General features: G+C 42.9%; 2 protein-coding genes across 3 annotated transcripts in view; one reads left to right on the forward strand and one right to left on the reverse strand.

Moving 5' to 3' along the window:
- Positions 1–7,838: 7,838 nt before the first annotated feature.
- med8 (mediator complex subunit 8) lies at positions 7,839–10,061 on the reverse strand. 2 transcript variants are annotated; one of them, XM_080537308.1, is made up of 7 exons: positions 9,982–10,061; positions 9,627–9,748; positions 9,111–9,255; positions 8,873–9,013; positions 8,568–8,649; positions 8,228–8,464; positions 7,839–8,103 (listed from the first exon to the last, which is right to left on the reverse strand). In XM_080537308.1, exons 1-7 carry the CDS (start codon positions 9,985–9,987, stop codon positions 8,036–8,038), a joined length of 801 nt encoding a protein of 266 aa, XP_080393434.1. In that variant the 5' UTR covers positions 9,988–10,061; the 3' UTR covers positions 7,839–8,035. The 2 variants fall into 2 exon arrangements, with proteins under 2 accessions (XP_080393434.1, XP_080393433.1); XM_080537307.1 differs by having other exon boundaries at positions 8,568–8,655.
- Positions 10,062–10,682: 621 nt separating this feature from the next.
- Positions 10,683–23,049, forward strand: part of szt2 (SZT2 subunit of KICSTOR complex) — a gene marked incomplete at its 5' end in the record, with an annotated part of 80,593 nt that continues 68,226 nt past the window's right edge. The window contains 9 exons of the mRNA XM_080536588.1: positions 10,683–10,706; positions 14,215–14,340; positions 14,423–14,596; positions 17,725–17,895; positions 18,089–18,223; positions 18,404–18,563; positions 18,775–18,881; positions 19,535–19,745; positions 20,796–20,966. Coding sequence (XP_080392714.1) covers positions 10,683–10,706; positions 14,215–14,340; positions 14,423–14,596; positions 17,725–17,895; positions 18,089–18,223; positions 18,404–18,563; positions 18,775–18,881; positions 19,535–19,745; positions 20,796–20,966 — 1,279 coding nt within the window. The remainder of the gene's footprint in view (positions 10,707–14,214; positions 14,341–14,422; positions 14,597–17,724; positions 17,896–18,088; positions 18,224–18,403; positions 18,564–18,774; positions 18,882–19,534; positions 19,746–20,795; positions 20,967–23,049) is intronic.

Below are 23,049 nucleotides of genomic sequence, written 5' to 3' on the forward strand. Positions count from 1 at the left end.
GATAAGTGAAACAGTTTTGCTCTGCTGGGAAGTGTCCATATCTGTTCAATTTGCTCCCCCACTTGACAGGCGTCTTAAGGACAACACATGGGTAACATACAGTACAAGTATTATGCTTTTAGAATATGTTTGTAATGAGCGGAGTCCTTAAGGGAACTCCGACCCGACCTTTTAATCCAGATTATGAATAAAGTGACAGCATTTTAGCCAAGTGGCCAGCAGAAGGATAGCTTGATGCAGCGCCCCTCAAAAATGCTAAACTCTACTTTTCACATTGCCTGTCCAGTATCACCATATTATGGAAAGCCTCATGTAATGATGCTTTTAGTTTTTGAATATAAAAGTAAAAAGAAATATAAAAAGAAAGAAGAAACTGAACAATTTGTAAAACATCAAATGTTTTATTTGTTGCATGTCTTTTGTTCTTTAATAAAATACCGTACTGCAGTGTTTTTGAATGTTACTTCTTTTTTATAAAGATTTCAGAGTGAAATCGTGGAGCCTTTTTCTTGACAGGTTTGAACTTTGAAGATCTCTGCATTATGTAAAAAGGTATACAAATGGAAACGCAAAACTATTGTCTTTTTAATTCCAATTTAAAACCTGTTTTCTGTGGAGAATAATAGCTAACAAGGTGTAGGTTTTATGGTCTCTTAATTTGTACTGGTAATGCATATTCCAAATAAATAGTTTCTTTTGTTGCATCATTTTGTATTGTCCTCATTTATATTCCATGTCACAACTTTTTGGAAAACATCCATCTGGACATGTCAGGAGAAGAGTAAGCCATGACATGTGTTCATACTTTTTACATTTAATACACTTGTTTGTTAGCTTTCTCCTCCAGACGTGTGTAATAGGGTCAGGGTCATAAGCTACTGTAGGACACACGTTTACACATCCTTGACTTGTCAGTCTTTTACCTCTGGATACCATTGCACATCACATTTCAAAACAGGCTAAACCATCGAGGGCATTGTCTTACTATTAACAAAGTGTCTGAGCTAGGTTAAGCTGGAGAGGGTGTGAAGGGGACATTCTCTCAGTTTTCTAAGTGAGTGAAAGCTGTGTGCTTACGGCGGGCAGACCCTTCCTCGCCCTCCCAACACCCCCCCCCCCTCACACACACACACACACACACACACACACACACACACACACACACACACACACACACACACATACACACACACACACACACACACACACACACACACACACACACACACAGCCAGCTCTCCCTCCGAGGCACGGTTAATGTGCGTTCCCTGAGAGGCGGGGTGCACACACTTATCTCTCTCTTCCAGATAAATGAGACAGGATGTCTGATTTTTGCCTCTTCCAATTCATCTGGCTCTTTTTCCCAACTGAAAGAGGAGAGAAAGGGGATGTGAAACATCAACTTTTGGATTAAGGAAGGGTTTCCAAACGATCAGAGGAGCCAAATCGCAGAGCGTGACAGAGACTGTGGGAGTGTCATATGCAAACATGATCAAATATAATTACATGGGGATGCCTCCTTGTTTCTATCAAAGGCTTCCTTGTAGACACTGTTAGGGATGAAAGAGGAGAGCTGCTGGACGTGTACGGGTAGACTGTAATATATTCAAACCGTTTCTTTACAAACCAAAAGGCATTGTGAGCCATAGTAATTACTTGGTTCTCAGCAGCCCCCTTGAAAAGGTGTACAGTATAAATCCCATTCTGAGAAGGAAATCAGTTGCACTTTCTTTTGATGTGCTTTATTCATTAACAAATAGCCAGGCTAATATATTTCAATATTACCAATGCAATGTATTCTGGTCTTAAATACTGTATTAAAATACTGCCTATGCATAACCCATGTTATTCAGTCACGGTACTGTACATTAGAACAGATGTAGATTTGGTCATGGGTCAAATGCATAATACTGATTGGAGATACTTATAGTGTGAAATATACTGTATTGATAAACTGGTAAACAAAAGCAAGACATATTTCTATAACATTAAAGACTAAAATGTGCTAGAAATAATATGTTGTAATAGAATAGAATAGAATAGAATAGAATAGACTTTATTGTCGTTGTACAGTTGCCTATACAATGAAATTGTAGTGGCTCTTCCGAAGGTGAAAAAAAAAAAAACACAAAACATATTCACATATTCACAAACATATACACATATAAGATAAACATTTATGAACATCTCTTATGTCTACTGGTTTATAATAAGGTTTATGGTTCTTATAAATATGAATCAGTTGGCATAATTAGCTTGCGTATCGCTTGTTTTTTAGGTGGTACGTCTATAGTATCTTGAAATTTAGCTAACAGGTCTCAGTTTATGTCATAAATGACATCATTTTTTAAGGGGAACCCTAGTTTAAAGAGCTTTGACATTTCCATAGCCCTTTCAATATACTCCTTTACCAGCAGTACTTGAATAAATTACCTCCCAAACACAAAGTGTTTTTGCCATGTTGGCTGTTATAGGAGCTTCTTCTTTTTGAAAGGTCAGCAACTGGCTGTGTCTGGAAAACAAATTAAGTGAGGGAGACAAACGCAGACCAAAGTGATGGTGTTTATTGATGGCTTCTATTTAGAATCACTCATGGTCCATTTTTCATTTATTGTAAACAGGGACCTTTTTTTGTGTGAATTCAGATCAGGAGCCTTCCTGATTTCTCTGCTGGGTTAGGTAACATACAAATCGCTCCAACAATTTGTGACAAATCACACAGTTACAGTATGTGCACACATTTTACCCAATAGAAACATTAGAACATAAAGCCCTTTTACAACAGAGTTGGATTTCTACAACTAATGATTTGCACCCACCTCTTGATAGTTCCAAGGTTAATTCATTAGCCATTAGAGCAACGCAGAGACAAATGTAGATTAATCTGCTCCAGAATACAACAAACAGTACAGTGAATGAACACATTAGTGGCGCTGCTGGGAACTGTTTCTGCATTTGTCTAATTTATACACTGTATCAATGCTTTAACCAGACTACAACGCACACTGCACACAAACGCCTTGACAATGCTCACACTGTATCAATGGCAACACAATACATGCACACTGCCTATGTCCACCACGCCTGCATTATTCACAGTGCATAATGTGCGTTAACCATATCAATGCCCGCCAGCACAATACACACATACACAGTATGAAGGGGCTGCAGGCCTGAGGGAATGGCTATTGAAGCAAAGATATTGCCTGGGTTGTGGTCTGGAGGGCACTAGATAATGGAGCTCCTTTGTTCTAGTTGAGGAGCTCGCTCAGGGACACCTTCTCTGTTGATCCTGCTGGGCAGGGCTTGATATGATGGGCACTGGATGGAGCATGGTGAGGCTGATACTACTGTGTTAGCGCAATCAGCTAGTTTGGGTTTCTATATACTGTATGTTACAGTCTACACAGTATGTTATGGTCTCTGTGTGTGTATTCAATTTGATACAGATTTCCGATTTGGAGACGGTTCAGTTTGGCAACCACACTAAAGCACAATTTTGAATGCTTCAATCATACAGTACATTGACTTTGCCACCCACATATCTTCAATGAATTCTTCTGATCCCTCTCATACTACTAATCAAGTTTCATAAAGGAGACATTTTGAGAAGATTTCACAGATCAGTGTGTGTCATCGTGGCCTTTCACTGGATTTAAGCTGTGTAACACTTTTTTTGAGATATTTTCCCATTTCTGGTGTGGGAGTTTGAGGTTGTACAATGTTCCTTTATGGTGTTTGCCTGAAGCTTTCTTAATGAGCCAGATATGGACCTTATCTTTTTTTTCTTCAAAAGATATAGAGCAAACATCCCTTGAAAACTGCGCCCAAAGACATTCTTGCAAGAATGAAAATTCAAAGCTGAGTTATCTCTCAGAAACATAAATCTAAAATGAACTAAAAAAATGCAAAACATTTTTCTCTGTAGATAATCAAGGTAATAGATTACTGTATTGCACTTTAACATTCAAAGCCTGAACCAAGTGAGATGTCAAGACTAATGCTATCTGGTTGGATGTATTCAAAGGGATGTATTTACAAAAAAAGGCCTTTGTATTGTATCTCGGGTGCCATGCCTTCCAATGTTTTTTTCTCTGGATTAGAATTGGCAACATATAAGCCTAGAAAGTAACATATTATGCCTTTTGAAATGCAATTAGCAATCCTCAATGAAAGGACCGGAGGATATTTTTAAAAGCATTTGTATTTCCAGGCAAAACATTTAGGTTTTGGTTGTGTTTGGTTGTTTGCAAACTGAACACTTTTAGTCTATTGGAGACCATTTTGTGAGGGTGAGACATGTTTATTCTCAAATGCAGTTTGCTGAATTTGTAATTTGGGGGGAATTGGGTGGTCACCCTCATGTTTATATGTGCTGTGTGTAATTCTGTGATTTTATGAGAAAGACATGAATGCAAGGGAAAGCAGAAGGCTTAGGCTACCTGTTGGGGTGTCCAGCCATCTCCAATGCAGACTGATAGCCGTCTACAGTATGGGACGACTTCAGACTCAGCTGTGAAACACTGCTGACCCCTTATGGTCAGTTCCGTTTGAGTTGGTTCAGAATGATGCAGACGTATGTCAGCCAATACCGTGTCAGCATTGAGCACGATGACATATCGTTTTCTGTATAAAAAAAAAGATACAGTACAAAAACATCAGAGAATTGTTGAAGAAAGAGAAAATGAAGAGTGCTTTTGAAGTGGGAACAACTCTTCAACCAATGATATTTCGTTTTCAATTAACAATGAACGTTAACAAACTACAAACATACATTACACTGTACATACACGTGTGGTATGTTGACATTGTCCAAAAAGATACAGTTGTATTTTTTACTATTAACTGCCAGTGCCTGTTTTCTGACGAGAAGGTAGGGTTACAATGGATACGACACTTGGGAACTCGGGGTATCATCATACTGGTCAGAGTTTTCCACTTGAAGGTTCGTTCTAGTGGTTATCCCCCACTTCTCATTAAAGGTCATGGTCATCCACTCTATTTACCCAAGCCACACCCCCTGACAACCCAACATTCTTCAACCCAAACTCACTTCCCCAATATTCTCCTTCCCTCACCTCTCGTGTCTCCCCCAGAACCACAACAATCTTCTCCAATCAAATCCTATTAGCAATCCAAATACACTCAATCCTACTTTTCACTTGGGTGAGATCAAATATTCTTCATATGTGTCTAATTATCAGGTGCTCAGTGTTCTCAATAAGACAGCAGATCATTTGTTTTATCTAATTATAGATATATTGAAATCTATAATGCATAATATTTAAATCCATTTGATATAATAAAGAGAAGACAGCAGAAGACTATCAGTGGGTGGATCACTGTTGTCCTTTCACATCATACTGTGTAACTAACGGTGGACCTAGGTTAGAGTATGGTTTGGGAATTATTCAGATGACCACAGCTCCAACTTGGTGACCCAGAGTTACTGGTCACTTGAGGGCATTTCTCACCTGCCTCATCCCAAAACATGCATTACAGCACCTCTCTCATCTAAACTATAAACCAATACAAGCAAAATAAATAGTATGTAGGCCTAGACAAATCTATATTGGATTATTTATCCATCCATGATCAATCATCCTCAATAAAGTTTAGTTGAGGTTATGTGTATAGTAATGCATCCAAAAAGGGCTTGCATCTTGACCACAACCATTTGCCTTGTGTCGAAGTGAGTCTGTCCCATGTATTTGTCAGAGCAAAGAAAAGTTGGTTTGGTAACTACACAGTCTGGATGGGGTAGGCTTCATTCTGTGGTACACTGATGCAGTCAAGATGTTTGACTGTTCCTGACACAGGCTACACGTGTATATACAGTATTACAAGAGTAGTAGCCTTCATTAACAGTGCAATGATATTAATATGTCCTCTATAGTACGTGTATAGGGCTGATTGGACTTCACAAATGCCAGAGCGATAGGCCTGTATATAGCGACAGTATATCCATATAATAAGACTTATGTGAGGTTGTATTTACTGTATCACTTGGTGTGACTGTGACACTATCTGTAAAATAAGGTGTGCATCACCCCCCCCCCCTCATCAGAATCAACTTGTAAAAAGTATCTAAGGGGAAAAAGAATCAGAGGAGTCATGGGAATCAGAGTAAACACGAGTAGATTCACAAACCGTTTTAGTAAGAGAATAACAAGAACAATACAGTACACTCCCTCCCTAAAGCATCAGGAGTACATTTCACTGGTAATTTCTCACATGAAGGCACACCCAGCGCACAATGCAATTAATCTTGTGACTAATTCGGTACACATTACTGAAATATTTAGCAAGAGAATTCATCTATCACATAATATTATCCTCCATAAAGTGCTAATTGAATGTCAGCAGAGGTCAAACCAACCCCTAACCACTTCATTAACACGTTCAGCTTCCTCCCAGCTCCTCCGAGACAAAAAAAGAATAAACGTGCAATATTCTAAGTATCAAACATTAACAGAAGACAGTTGCTTTGTGGAATCAAATATCGGTGCCCACAAAATGTTTTCCTTTCACATAAAAGAGGGGGCCATAGACTACAGTAGGATCAACACAGCCACACAGTGCAGTCTTCATGGAAGTCTTCCTGCATTCTCAGAGGTATTGGAGGCAGAATGTCCATTTGGCCTTCTGTCTTTTGTTTATAACATATCTATACATACAAGATGACCCTGTGCAGCTTTGAGCTGTCTCAGCAGAGACTGTTCGCCCCTTTGTGGACAGAGGGTGTATGTAGGTCACCCAACAGACCTGCGTTGTGTGACAGCACAGTGATCATTGTCCTTTGCTGTGCCAGCCCAGCGGGACAGGGATTGGAGTGGACAGACCATGGGCACGGAGATGCCCCCCACATGTCAGCATGAACTTTCTCATCTCTCTCCCTTAACGACTTTGACGTTATCAGGCCAGACAGTGCAACGTCCGGCTGCATTACTCTCACTGTTGTTACATTATTCATAATGGCCAAAATGTAAGCAGAGTATAAGGCAAGGCAAGGGTTCACAACACTGGACAGACACCATGGTGGAGATTTCAGTGTTGAAATGGTAGGGTAGGTCTGCTCACTGACCGACTAATAGCCCTGCACAATCCAATCCCACTCTTCAAAAACACTAACCCAAACACACAATCAAGGACATATTGACAACTGACAAATAAATAAGATCTACAATTAATCTTCCATAAATTTGTTTTGCTGTTTTTTTTTAACTGCTGGATGTCTTGATTACATATCCAAAATGTTGAGGGAGAACATGAATGCGCTTTGAAGTTTCCATCCTTTGTCGTCTCTTGTATGAATTACATCCAACATGCATCTCAGATAGCTGGAAATAATATAATACATTGACATACTGGGTATCTGGATAAAAAAAATCCTTATGAAATTATTACTTTTACTTATGAAAAAACAATCTCTTTGTTCAAAAGTGGTATCATTCAAATGTCATTTACATTGTGGAGACTATGGAGTTGGTGAGATCAAGTGGTCAAAGTAAAATGGTCCTTTTACATGACAAATTGAACAGCACTGCCACCTAGTGTTAGAGGATGGAGGTACACTTTATTGACACGAATGGGTGACAGCCATACTAAAAACACCTTAAAATAACTTTCATAATTAACATTAATTTTGATTTGGAACATTTCAATTCAAACATTTGCTACAGAAATCTTAGAATTGTAAAGCATCCTTGGGTTTTATGAAAGGTGCTATATAAATCCAAGTTATTATAATAATAATAATAATTATTATTAATAATAATAATAAGAACTACTTGATAAGGTAGATCTGTATATGTTTTCTCTGGTCTAATGCAGAAAAAATTATTTTGTTTTATTTTGAAAAAACAAACAAAGCATTGAGTGAAAGGTACAGAAGTAACACTGTGATAGTTATTGTATTAACAAAAGGATATTTAATCAAACACTGAAATAACATAGCATTGCTTTACATCCATTTCTGAACAAAGAAAGAACGAGGGCATCCTAAGGGCTTGATATCAGTTTGAAAGACAGGATCTCATCGGTTGTAGGGATGCATTCCAGAGGCAGACTTGATGTTTGTCTTAATGTTGCTTGGCATTTTACCTGCAAGAAAAAGAAGATTCATTACAGGTATTCTATCCGTTATTCTTTAAGGTTATTCCCACTGTAGTCATCAATACATTAAACATTTAGGACTAGGTATTTATGAAATTAAGGGTCATCATGCCTGGTTGTCCAGGCTGCTGAGCCACAGGCCCCCCCATGCCTGCTTGCTGGCCTGGGGCGCCACCAATGGTAACCTGCTGTAAGGTTGGGCCTCCACTCATCATAGGTCCTTGTCCTGGGTGTCCAGGGGCCACAGGCCCAGGGGGTCTGCACTTGGAAAGCCCCTTCCCAAATCCCACTGCTGCCACCAGTGCATTGGTATCAGCAGGGTTGAAAGACGGTTTGTTCTGTCGTATCGCTAAAACAAAGAGTACATATGTAAACTTTAAATATAAACCACATATCGCTGTGCTTAGCCTGTCTTTAAGCTTACTCTGGTAAAATGGTCATGGTCAGTGTACCTGAACTGTCTGCATCGCGATCTTCACGAGGATTGTTGAGTTTTTCAAGTAGATTTGAACACAGCTTATTCAATGTCTGGATCTGTTTCTGTTTGTAAACAAGGAATCATTTGTCACACACTGCTCCTAATTAGACTATAGCATGATAAGAAAGTGACACATTAAGATGTAGGTTATGTCAACTACAACAGCATGATACATGCATGACTGTCTATCAAGTCAGTGATCATTATAAAGAAATAGGCTATAAAGCCATCATATAGACACGATGATGTTTTGGGCAAGTGTATGAATATGAATTTTACCTGTGCTAACTCCGGGCCTATTCGGGCAGCCTCGACACTCAGCTGCTTCTCCTGCTCCTCCACCTCTGGGTCAGGCTTGGTGCGCAGGTGGTCAGGCACTATCTCATGGCTGAACACAGGCACACGCTGCTCGGTCAGTTTCTGATGAGTAGGCACAGGGGGGGCTGGTATTAGTTGGCATGGAGCTAAAAAAACAAACAGTAAAGTCATCCTCTTCCTTAGAATGAAAAATACTCACCGCCAATTCCTCATCCCTATCTGGAGACAGCAGCAGAGGTATGATGACCTGGTTGCGGAATGACGGAGTCTTCTCATTTCGCAGCAGTTTGTTGATGGTGTTCAGCTGACCAGACAAGAGGGCAAAGTTGTCCAACACAGAGGGCCTGCGAGACATTACTTACTTCATTAGTTAATGTTAAAAGGGAATTAACCTTATTGTGATGGTTGCTTTAACAACCCTACTGCTAACTGCTAACCCTCGGGTACATAAGGTTCAGAGATAGGAAATGTTAGGAAATGTATAGCATAGCATAAAGTACAGCACAGTGTTTTATTTCTATAGTATAGTATAGTGGATAGTGTATATAGCCTTTATTTATTTAAACCAGCTCTTTTCCCTTCTTGTTTTTAGTATTTTTTTCCTAGCACCAGGGGAGCCCCCCCTCCCAAATGTCGTTGTATGGTACCTGTACTATATCAATGACAATAAAGACCATTCATTCATTCATTCATTCATTCAGACAATCACTCTTACCATGTCAACCGTTCAAACTCGTTTTCTAACTTGTAGATGAAACTGTGAAGTGCGTTTTTGAGATGGGCCACACGAGAGATCAGAGATTCCACCGATGCCTCCAGTTGTTTTTCTTCCCGTTGCTTGATGATAAAAAACACAAAAGACAAAACATAAACAGTGGTTAGCTAAGTTTAGTAAGGTTTAACTAAGGTTAGTTTAGCTAGGACCCTAGATAACAGGCTAGCTAAGCAAGTTGAGCCGAGTTATCCAGCTAAACTTCAGCTACATATTCGACAACGGTGGTGTGTTAGTTCATATAAACGTGTTACGTGGATAGTGAAAGTAATTACATTTCACGGAAAATACGCCTTACCTGCATTGTTATTGATTATGCTCTCTCCTCTCCCTCTGGAAATATGACCAACTGTCTACACACAATTGCTGCTAGCAACGTCTTCCTTTATTATACCAGGGGGATATTCCATCAACGTCACTAAAGTAAAATCCAGACTTATTTTTGATAAATCTCGCGTGATTTACCAAAATAAGCCTGGATGTTTTGATAAATCTCGCGAGAATAAACCTGAATTTTCCTTGAGCAACGTCGATGGAATATCTCCCAGCTACTAGACTATGTTGACACTCTTCACCGGATGTAAAATAATGATTGCAACAATTAAATTGTCCGTGTAGAAATATGCGATATATTATTCCGCAAAATACGAAAAGGTCCGCAAAATACAGAAATGTGCATTACTTTGATTTAATGACGATGGATATTAGCGTGGTTGTTTAATGTAGCGGTTTGTATTATTAAACCCTCCAATGAGCTGTGGTCTTTGGCTACGTTGGTGTTTGGTCCTGTGTGCCTCAGCTGTTTGTCCCCCGGCGGAGACATGATGGCGGACGCCCCCGGGTCACATGCAGTTTAGCCAAATAAACAACAGATCATAGACGGACTACAGTGAACTGCGATCTGACGTGAAAACCAAATAAACAACTTGTCTATGTCAGCCGGGGCCTGCAGACACCTCCGGAGCACACAGCCAACCTGAGAGTGATGCTATACGAGGCATGGCAGAGAGACAGGACAATGAGGTAAGTTAAATGTAGGAAGTGCAAGTAAGTTAGCGAGCCAGAGCCAGTCAACCTGACCTGTTACCAACATTCAACTAAGAGAAGAGCTGGTCACCAAGCATCATTCTTCTTTTGTTTCTGCGTTAGTTACCAGACATTATGTTTATTTAGCTAGCTGTAATTACTACAGCCGTGCCCATATGTGTCCCAGGTGAAACTTACTCTCCTTTACAATGTGATCATGTCATTCAGCCTTCACTAAATTCTGTATGTCAAGGTGGTTCAATAGGGATGTTTCACAGCTTACATGTTATCACATCATTTCCATTTGCTTACTGTCTGGAGACCAAATTAAGTTGTGTGTCAATTTATAGTGCCATCCTCAAATGCTTCCTCAAATTCACTTAACCCTTAGAGGGTAGTGTCAGCCAGGGGGCACATGAGGACAAACAGGAACCTCTGTAACCTCTGTATTGATTGATTGATTGATTGAAAACCTTTATTGTCCCCAATGGGGAAATTTTGTTGTCAAACAGCTCAGTTAGGGCAGAAAACATTCAATAAAGAAAACAGAAAACATTCAATAAAATACATAAAACAGTGCAGGCTCAGTAAGTAAAAAGTTCCAAAAGTTCCAGCTCCAGGTCTCCCCCACCCTGCAGGGCCTGGTTGTAGAGTCGGAGTGCAGCTGGAACAAAGGACTGTCCAAATCTTTTTGTACTTTGACGGGGGAGAACAAATCTGTGGCTGAACTTGCTCCTCATCCCCGCCAGCTCGCAGTACATCGGGTGGGAGGGATTGGCCAGCATGGCCGCCAGTTTTTTCCCCATCCTCTGTTCTGCCACCACCTCTAGGCTGTCCAGCCCGGTCCCCACCACAGAGCTGGCCTTCTTCACCAGTTTGTTTAGCTTCGCAGCATCCCTGGCACAGATGTTTCCACCCCAGCAGGCCACGGCGAAGAACAGAACGCTGGCAACCACCGACTGATAAAACATTTGCAGCAGCTTGTTGCAGACACCGAAAGACCTCAGCCTTCTCAGGAAAAACAGTCTGCTCTGCCCTTTCCTGAGAAGAGCCTCGGTGTTGTCAGTCCAGTCCAGTTTGTTATTAATTTGTACTCCCAGGTACCTGTAGGAGTCCACCCTCTCGACTTCCACCCCCTTGATGGTGATGGGGGCTGGGGTCCTTCTCTTCCTCCTAAAATCCACCACCAACTCCTTTGTTTTGCTGGTGTTAAGCAAAAGGTAGTTGGTGTCGCACCACTGCACAAAGCTCTCCACCAGGGCCCTGTACTCCTCATCCCTGTCGTCTGTGATGTAACCGACGATAGAGGAGTCATCCGAAAACTTCTGCAGGTGGCACTGGTCGGAGCTAAACTGGAAGTCGGAGGTATAGAGGGTGAAGAGAAAGGGTGACAGAACAGTTCCCTGGGGGGCACCGGTGTTGCACACCACCACCTCAGACTGACAGCCCTGCAGTCTCACATACTGACGCCTGTCTGTGAGGTAGTTGTGGATCCAAGCCGTCAGGGAGTCCTCCACACACATCACTGCTAGTTTGTCAGCCAGCAGTGATGGCTTGAAAGTGTTAAATGCGCTGGAGAAGTCGAAGAACATGGTCCTCACCATGCTCTGTGGCCTCTCCAGGTGTGTGTAGGCCCTGTGCAGCATGTAAATGATGGCATCCTCCACCCCCATGCTCTCCTGGTATGCAAACTGCCGGGGGTCCAGGAAGTCCTTCACCTGGGGCTTAAGGTGTTGCAGCACTAGCCTCTCCAGGATCTTCATGACCTGTGGTGTCAGGGCAACAGGTCTGTAGTCGTTTGGGGTGCTGGGCCGTCCCTTCTTTGGCACTGGGACGATGCAAGAGGTCTTCCAGAGCTGTGGCACCCTCCTCAGTCTTAGAGATAGACTGAAGAGATGTTGGAATGTGTCCGCCAGCTCTCCAGCACACACCTTCAGAACCCTGGGGTTGATGTTGTCTGGACCTCTGGACTTGTTCACATTCACCCTGGAAAGCTGCCTTCTCACCTGCTCAGATGTTATAAAGCTGTGAGTACCGGTGTCTCCAGGTGTGAAGCATGCTCCCTGGCTCCTGGTGTTGGTAAGGGGAGGCAGTTGCTGCTGGGGTGTGAGGGGGTCAGGGGGAGTGGGGGCTACTGTTGCCAGGGGTGCGGTACATTGGAGAGAGGAGGAGAGGGTCGGGGGCTGTGGGGGGTGACAGGGGGATGGTTGGTCAAACCTGTTAAAGAAGCAGTTCAGGTCATCCGCCTGCTCTCGGGTCCCCTCCACCACAGTATGTGGCTGCTTGTGGCCCGTGATCTTCTTGAAGCCCTTCCACACCTCCTTGGAGCTGTGGGCCTCTAGCCCGCCCTCCAATTTCCTCCTGTATTCCTCTTTGGCTGCTCTCAGCTCCTTCTTCACCTCCTTCTGAGTGGCCCTGGCTCCCTCAGTGTCCCCTGCCTTAAACAGCCTCCTCTTCCTTTTCAGAAGGTTCTTGATGTTCCCATTTATCCACGGCTTGTTGTTAGGAAAGCACCGTACCTTTTTAATGGGGACGATGCTCTCCTCGCAGAACTTGATATAGTCTGTGACACAGTCTAGCAGACCATCTATGTCCTCCCCGTGGACTCTCTGGAACATCCCCCAGTCGGTTGTTTCAAAACACGCCCTCAGCTCCTCCTCCACGTCTTCTGACCATTGCTGGACAGTCCTGGTGGTGATAGGCAGCCTTTTTATGATAGGGGTGTATGTTGGTTCCATCCAGACCATGTTGGGATCGGATGCCCCTAGTGGCGGGAGGGCAGTGGATGTGTAGGCTCCCTTCACATTGGCATATAGTTTGTCTAGTATTTTGTTCTCCCTTGTTTTACATGTGACATACTGGGTAAAATCCGTCAATGTCTTTTCCATATTTACATGGTTGAAGTCCCCATTCACAATGATAAATGCGTTTGGGTGAGCGGTCTGTATCCCCGCGATACAGGAATGGATGACGTCATTTGCGCGCGCCGGGGTCGCGCTTGGTGGAATGTAAACAGTCACGGCCACAACATGGGAAAACTCTCTCGGACAGAGATCTGGCCTCAAACCTAGCGCCAACAGTTCTATGTCTGGAGTGCAGACTTGCTCTTTGATTGTGATATGACCTGGCTTGCACCACTTGGAATTAACAAACACAGCGATCCCGCCTCCTTTGATCTTACCGCTATTTCTCGTTCTGTCCGCGCGGACCATGGTGAAACCACCTTGTTCTACCGCACCGTCTGGGATACCAGGATTCAGCCAGGATTCAGTCAGGAATAGCAGGCTGCATTTCCCATATTCCCCCTGTCCCTGTAGAGCAAACTATTGACATTGTCCAAGTGCAGATATTTGCAGACTCATGCGTGGGTGATCAGGGGAATACAACCATTCTCTACATTATTTGTAAACTGTGTCTCCAATACGTTTTTCCATTGCAATTGAGTTTTAGGCTAATTGGCCTATAGTAGGCTATATGATTGACTATTAAACTCACTTTTGGTCAGGTGGAGGAGGCAGACCAAGTGTACCTGCTGATGAAGGAAGAGTACCGTATTTCAAGGAATGTGCGTCTCGCCTGGTTCCTGGGCAAGCTCAATCAGGTCATCTGGCCAGCCTCAAAGTCTGAACTGGTGAGTTAGCCTAGTTCTTTTGGAGAAAGTGTTCTAATTACAATATTCTGTCATACTGATGTTTGTGGTCCCATTTGTATAGCTGAACTCGGAGAATGAGCTTGACTTGCTCAGCATCTTGCCGAAGGGATGGCAGCCAGATTTCTCCCCCTCCACTTTCCCCTATATGCTGGTGCCATCGACTCGTGTCACCTTCCTGGCTCGGAGGTACCGCTTCATCATCGAACTGGACCTCAGCCCCTCCACTGGGATTGTGGTAAAACAGGCTTCTTCTTCAACTTACCACATAATCATTGATTGATTGATTGATTGATTGAAAACCTTTATTGTCCCCAATGGGGACATTTTGTTGTCAAACAGCTTAGTTAGGGCAGACAGAAAACATTCAATAAAATACATAAAACAGTGCAGGCTCAATAAGTGCCATCATGTAGCATGAAACCAGTTAATGCAGCGTTTCCCAAACTGTGGGTCGTGACCCCCTAGTGGGGCGCGGGGGTACTGCAGGGGGGGCGCAGAAATAATATGGGAGGGGAAAAAAATGCACACACAAGAGCTGTAAACAAACACTGCTTGCTTAAGGTTACCATCAGGGGTGTTGTGGGCGTTGGATGATAAAAATGAGAACCTGAATGGAGCGCAGGCCATAAACTGTAACAAAGAGGCAGCGAGGGGGCTCCATTCACGTCGTTGACGCGCGCTCCATTCACGTCATTGACGCGCGCACTCCCTCCTCCAGCTATCTAGCAGCAACAACAACAATGGATAAGTTTATGAAAGAGCCAGAAGCTAAACGAAAAGCGAAGGAGCCCATGACAAACGTCCCAAAGCCAAAGTCAAGAAAGTATGACGATACATACCTCTCCCTGGGCTTCACGTCTAATGTGGTCGGTGCGGAGGAACGACCACTGTGTGTCCTCTGTCTCAAAACTTTAGCGGCAGAAAGCATGAAGCCTAGCAAGTTGAAACGTCACTTGGAGACCACACACCCGACTGATGTGAAGAAGCCCCTCGATTTCTTCAAGAGAAAACTCCAAGAATACCGTGGTCAGCAGAGCCGTTTCGTTAAAACAGCATCTGTTACGTCTAATGCTCAACTTGCCTCCTACAAAGTGGCATATCGTATCGCCCAGTCTAAAAAACCACACACCATCGCTGAGGAGTTAATACTCCCTGCTGCAATAGATATGGTTTCACATATGATAGACGAGGCAACAGCCCAAAAACTCAAAGCTATCCCCCTGTCAAACAACACTATTGCGAGACGCATCAATGACATCTCAGAAGACATGAAAGAGCAGCTTGTTGAGAAAATAAAAGACCAACGCTTTGCGCTCCAGGTAGACGAGGCCACAGATAGTAACAAGGACTGTCTGTTAATAGCGTATGTCAGATACATTGATGCGGAGGGTTTGAGCGAGGATTTGCTATTTTGCAACTATGTCCCAAACAGAGCAACAGCTGATGAACTGTTCAAAATCATAGACAAATACCTGAGTGAAGCCGATCTGAAATGGGAGGACTGTGTGGGGATATGCACCGACGGTGCCCAGGCCATGGCAGGAAAACGGGGAGGGCTCCAGACGCTCATCAAGCGCGTTGCACCGAAAGCAGTGTGGACTCACTGCATAATACACAGGGAGGCACTCGCGTCAAAGCAGCTGAGTCCAGAGTTGAATGACGTTTTGTCTCATGTTATCACCACCGTCAATTACATAAAAACAAGACCACTGAAAGCTCGCATTTTTTCCGCTTTGTGCGAGGAGATGGGCTCCGAGCACACAGCCGTGCTATTTCACAGCGAGTCGCGTTGGCTCTCTCGCGGAAAGGTGCTGTCCAGGGTGCTATCGCTGAAAGATGAGATCCGAATCTACTTGGAGGAGGAAGGGAACGAACTTGCCAGCAAGTTTAATGATGAAGACTTCCTCATGAAATTGGCCTACCTAAGCGACATGTTTGAGAAGCTCAATGAATTGAATCTACAGTTGCAGGGCAACAACACACACCTTCCACATCTGGCAGACAGGATACAATCTTTCACACGGAAACTGGACATGTGGGGCAGGAGACTTGAACAGGGGGACATCGACTCATTTGGGAATCTGAAGGCATTCATCGAGACCAATGAGCTGCAGAGCACAGTGGTTCCATGTATGAGAGAGCACATCTCAGCCCTGAAACAAAGCTTCCAGAAATACTTCTCTGTGGATGACAGTGCCAAATACGACTGGATTAGAGATCCATTTGTTGCACCACCACCTGCCATGTTCAGCACTGCGGAAGAGGAACAGTACATCGACATGACTTCAGAGTCAACCATGAGGCTGCAGTTCACATCCACGACTTTGGCTGGGTTTTGGATTGGAGTGGAGAAGGACTACCGTCTCATTGGACAGAAAGCTGTGGGAATACTGCTGCCTTTTGCAACATCGTACCTGTGTGAGATAGGCTTTTCTGCTGTTGCTGCTATCAAAAGCAAATACAGGTCGAAGTTGAACATTGAGAATGAACTGAGAGTGGCAGTCTCAAAACAACAACCCCGCTTTGAGAAGATTTGCAAGGCAAAGCAAGCACACACAAGTCATTGATCGTAATTGTGATAGAAATGTGAGGAGTAAGAATAGTGATGCAGTAGAAATTAGTTAATGTTGATATGTTGAATATTTCAGTGGCACAGGATCATTTGCCAAGCACTTATGTTCCTTTTCAAACCATAATAAAATATAAAACTATAGTTGGATATACTGTATGTGTCTTGTTATTATTAGAAGAGAAAATGTAATGTTTTTACAACTTTATACAATTAATTATATCAATCTAGGTGGGAACCGGGTTAGGGGGGGCTCGAAAATATTTCCAATTACCCAAGGGGGGCCTGATTGAAAAAGTTTGGGAACCACTGAGTTAATGTATCTGTTACGGTACATGTGGGAATGTGGTACACGTGGGAAAACTAGGGTTAGGGTTAGGTGCTAGGGTGCTACGGTTAGGGTTAGGGGTAGGGTTAGGGTTAGGGTTAGACATGCCAGCATGTACCAAGTCGACGTAGCACCTAACTCTAACCCTAGTTTTCCCACATGTACCGTATTCCCACATGTACCGTAACTTATCCACAACTTAATTGGGCTGTGTCCATAAATGTTAAAAAGAATATTTACAACAATAAGTGTTTTTTCTTATATGAATAGACTAATAAACTTTAAGAATACTTTTGTGATAATGGGGTTTAACAACCCTGGTGGACATCTACAAGCCATCTTAACAATCATGTGTCAAATATCACACTTTCATGACATGGCTATTTTGGTTGACTGTTGATGTCATCTTAAGGTCATACTGTATCTGTTTGTCTACACGAGGTTAAGTCTTGTCCTTTGTTTACAGGATGACGGCACAGGGGAGATGATATTTGATGAGGTGTTCCATGCCTTGTCACGATGCCTAGCCGGACTTGCCAGGCCCTTTGAAGTTCCTGGCACAGATCTTGTGTTCCAGCCGGAGATTTTTATCACTATCCTCGCTTATTCCTCCATCATCGGGCTCAATTCACACCAGGTGTTAATCGTATTCTTATTGTTTTCCAGCACAGTAGATATATTTCTTGCCAAGTGAATGATAGAGGTCATATTTTTTTTGCTGGGGTATACAAATATTACAATGATGGTTAGAGTCAGAAAGATATGATATATTTTAGACAGAGTTCATTCCAGATGTCAGCCTGTATGAGAACATTGTTTTTGTCACGCAGGTGTTGGTGCAGGGTTGCCAACTCAATCACATAGACTTGGACCAGTTTCTACAGCAGATCTATCAGCAACTCAGAGCAGTGGAGAACAATATCGCTGAGGTCCTCCAACAGCAGCACGAACAGGCAAGAGGGCATGTGGTTATGAGTATGAGTACCTCATTGCCACATTTTACGGAAGTTACAGTATTTATGTTTTGTGACCCGTCTTGTGGCTCCAAGATCATCAACATATTTTGTAGTTATATATAATATTATAATGGTATTATAATGCTTATAATATTTAGTTATTAATAATATTGATTTTGTGTATTGCAGTCTGATGGGCCCATCCCCTGCACTGGGCTCTCCAGTGACATGGAGGAGCAACCTCCGAGAAAGCAAGGGGTTTCCATGGTGACTGCAGACGTAGGGCTGGTCAGCATGGTGCGGCAGGGGATCTTGGCTCTACAGCTGCTACCCCCCAACTCCAGTGCAGGTTGGATACTTCTCTGTTAGCCTAGCTTCAAAATTGACATCTATAAAAACTCCAATATGTGTGTGCGCACGCACACCATCTGAAAGGTCACTATAAGAGTGATAAACAAAATGCTGTTTGATGTGGATGTGGATGAACCTTATCATCCACTTGTAAATAGACCCCTCAAATAGAGGATGACTGATTCACTGTTTTCGTTCCCCTCCTCCAGGTATAATCATAATTACAGATGGAGTGACCAGTGTGCCTGATGTAGCTGTGTGTGAGACCCTTCTGAACCAGCTCAGGAGTGGAACCATCGCCTGCTCCTTTGTGCAGGTACGTTACAGTGCATATCAAGAACTGTCCAAGGCTACAACAATGACATGAAAGTTATTCATTTGTAGCCAACTATGATACATAATATGCAGGACAGCGGGGGGAAAGAATGTTACAAATACCAACAGTAAGGCAACTAAAAGTGACTTGTTAAATACAGTGAAAATATATTTTGTTCACATTTGTGAGGTTTTTTTCCCACACCATCTGGCCACTACATCATGATACTGTTGATCTCTGATGACACGTACACTTACATTTTGGGTATGTAGCAGATGCCTTTATCCAAAGTGACTTACAACAAATACATTTGTCTAAGTAAGTGAATCATCTATCCATCCGTCTTCGCAAGAAAAGTAATCTCTGCTCAAGCCAGGGGCCATTGGCAGTCATAATGCTAGAAGAAGGAAGATTTTTTTGATTTTGTTTTTGTTAATATACAGTAGAGAAACTGAACAGGGGGATGGGGAGGTTTCAGGAGGGACAGTTAAGGTGTAGCCTGAAGAGATGGCGGTGAGGAGCTATTCCACCAGCGGGGTGCCAGGACGGTCAAAAGCTGCGACCGAGTAGCGCGACTGCTGCAACCCCCGTAGAGGTTGCGTCAAATAATAGCCTATAATATTGTCAAATAAGCACTACTAACTTCATTTCAGGTGGGCGGTGCTTACTCCTACGACTGTAGCTTTGGGTACATCCCCAACGTCGAGCTGATGAAGTTCATCTCGCTGGCCACTTTTGGGTCCTACCTGTCCAGTTGCCCTGAGCCTGACCTGTCCATTCAAGAGATGAACACCTACCACAAAGCCTTCCTCACCTACTCCTTCCTGAAAACCAGTGAATCCATGAACCCAGAGTACTACTGCGGTAAGGCCATGACAATGATCAATTTGGCTCCATTATTTGGACAGCATTCTAATGTTTCTATCATTTAGTTTGTGTGCGTGACCAGATCTCTCTTGAAAGTATGATATTGAAAATGTAACTTGCATACATGAAGATTAAATAATATTATATAAGAAAATAATGTGAACTTTTCAATATCTTCTGTCTAGACACCAACATGTCAATGCACTTACCTGTCAGTGTAGTCACATTGTTTGTTAAGGGGGTAATCATTGGTCATTTATAATAATAATAATAATAACTTTATTTGTATAGCGCTTTTCCTGCAAACGTTGCAGCTTGTGCTTTAATCATTATATAATCTTAATTGAATTTAATTGCACTCTAATTAAAATGTAATTTACATTCTGTCATTTCTGACATCCACTTTGTGGTCGTTATGTTCAGATTGTATTATGCTTAAAATGTCTCTATTGCTGCCCTATGCTGTATTGCAACATTCTGTCAACTGAAGAATACCTGGCTGTCTTAAATCTGAGGATTTTTAATTTGAAGACTTCCTGGAAAACATCAGTGATCATTATTCGTCTGTACTATGCCTTCAATTAGAGTGCAATTTGGGAAGAAAATAATCCTTTAAGTAGTGTCTGAATGAAAACTCTTGAGATCTCAAATGTGCAGTGGCTTTTGTGAGGCTCTTATCAATTTGAAATAACCTTTCATTATCTGGAAATCACGTATTTGCGACCTGCAACTGCTCTCCGAGTCAGAGGCAATTTTCATAATGAGTGGTTTAACACAGAGATATTGATGTTGAACGTCACCTAGACAGCATACCAGTGTTTGTCACAGTGATGTGGAAGAGGAAGTGAAAATGTTTTATGCAGCCTGATGCTTTCATATCCTTTTACTGCAAAATAAGCCATTTTCACTTTTAGGGAAAAGTTATGGCAAAAGATGATTTCCATCAGCTGAGGGTAGAGTGACCTGCCTCATTATTATCAATCATTATCAAGCTTTTATCAATCTCTGTATGTATGTATGTATGTATGTATGTATGTGCTTTTTCAGTGTCCCAGCACAAGCTGTTTAACGAGCACCTGGTGTCGGCTAGTGGGAACCCGGCCTTGGTGATGCGCAGGAAGAAGCACACGGAGAAGGAGGTGCACGCCCACCTGGTCAGCGTGGTGTCTGTTCGACTGAGAGAAGGCTACACCATCAGGGAGATCAACCTCACCAAAGGTACATTCTCACTCCAGCCACAACACCTACCCTGAGTCTATGGTCTACAGCAGGGGTCGGCAACCTATGGCACGCGTGCCAGCAGTGGCACGTGACAGCTTAAACAGTGGCACGCGACAGCTAACCAATGGCACGCAAGCAATAAGTGCGAGAATGCGAGAATGTTTTTATTTTTATTTTTATGTTGGCCGTGTTCGTAAATTCGCGCACACTGCGTTCAACGTCACAATGGGACCAAGTAATTTGATTGGACTAGAGGCAGTCACAGGGACGCTCCGGCGCTCTCAGGGCGAATTTACGAATGCAGCCCTAGGGCCCTATTATGCACTTCTTAACTTGCCGTCTTAAGTCTTAATTAAGACGCACTGCCAGGTTAAGACCTACCGCCACCCTTATTATGTGCTTCATAAGCGCTACTGCTATTCTGCAGGTGTCGCTAGGCGCCCACAGATAAGACGTAAGACTCCCGTGCATATATTACTCATTGTGGGAGTGTTCATATGTTAATGAAGTGCGCTAGGCGCCCCTGCTATTATGCGATCTGACTTAGCGCCTAGCGCTAAGAAGTGGTTTGAAAAGTTCTTAGGCGCTAGACTTCATGCACGTTTTGAAACACGAGCGCGCCTCCGCGCATGCGCAAACCGCGGAGGCGCGCTCGTGTTTGAAAACGTGCATGAAGTCTAGCGCCTATGAACTGCATAATAGCATAGAGCTTATGACTTAACGCAGCCGGTTCTTAAAGGGAATGGCACCTGGCACGCTGATTGGGTTGATTGAGAAGACGCCCAAAACACACCCATGACTAATTTTTGGGCTTAGCACCGGGTCTTAGGCGCCCACTACCGCACGCATAATAGCAAAGTGGCCTTGACCACGCCTCCACGTCTTAAGTTTAGATCTACCGCCTCGTCTTATTGCTTAAGACTTAAAGTGCATAATAGGGCCCACAGTCTCTCATCCACAAGTCGTATTCTGGCGCCAATTTTCAAAGTAAAATTCTGAAATCGATTCGACACAAGTGTTAAGCACACAGAACGACACACAAGTCATTAAAAAATATATTTTGAAAGTCTCACCCTGCGTCTGATCCTGATATTAGCTATATAAACAGCCAGGGTAGCATTAGCATGGCAGGCCTGAAAGTAAAACTTCGTGTATTCCAGCCTTCATGGACAGAAGAGTGGGGTTTTGTGTCCCAGAAAGGCCGTGCTGTATGTGTCCTATGTCACGAAAATGTTGTTTGCCGAACTTCAAGCGTTAAACGGCATTTTGAGACCAAACATCAGAAATCGTTCAAGGATGAAGCAGACAAGGCCGAATCAATAAGACGTGCTGTGTCAAGGTATGGGAAGCAGGCCAGCACCTTTAAAGCCTTTGCCACTGCTAAAAATCACACAACTGAAGCAAGCTTTCGCATTGCTCATTGCATTGCAAAACGTGGACTACTGTAGACTCTACAGTAATTCACAAGCCCCGCCAAATAGAATGGATTTAGCTGTTTTGCTATAGAAACATCGGCCCAATCCCATTTCTCTTTCTTCTACCCCTCGTTTCGGAGCCACAGCTTGCCGCTCGGAAGAGAGTCACAAGGGGTAGTGGTTGAAAATCTTCCCTTATGAAATGGGATAAGCCTTCTAGACCCTGATACGTCATCGGTAGTATCATAGAAAAGCATCGGCATTCACAACTTAAGTTTCATGCTATCAGTCGATCAAACAAGTCAACAAATAAAAAAGAACAATGCCTCGTTATCAGGCCATGACAGAATAGCGGTGTGTAGGCTAGCAACCCGTGCTCATACCTTGGCAGTCTGCATTGATATCAGACAACAGTGCAACAACTTCGCTGCTGAACTTTAGTTAAATTTCATATAGTCATATGCCATCAAAGGGGGGAAATGCAACATGGAAATGTGTAAAAATGTGTGACTGTCATGCACAAATCAGCCTTAAAACATGTAACGTTAGATAGCTAACATTAAACACACAGCTATTAGCTGCTAGACACAGGCATAACAGTGATTTTTGTTATGTTTGTTATAAAGAATAGGTCTATAATACATTGAAATGACATTAAACTAAGA

The sequence above is a fragment of the Nansenia antarctica genome, assembly GCF_963989245.1.
Source record: "Nansenia antarctica genome assembly, chromosome: 7".
Taxonomy (NCBI): domain Eukaryota; kingdom Metazoa; phylum Chordata; class Actinopteri; order Argentiniformes; family Microstomatidae; genus Nansenia; species Nansenia antarctica.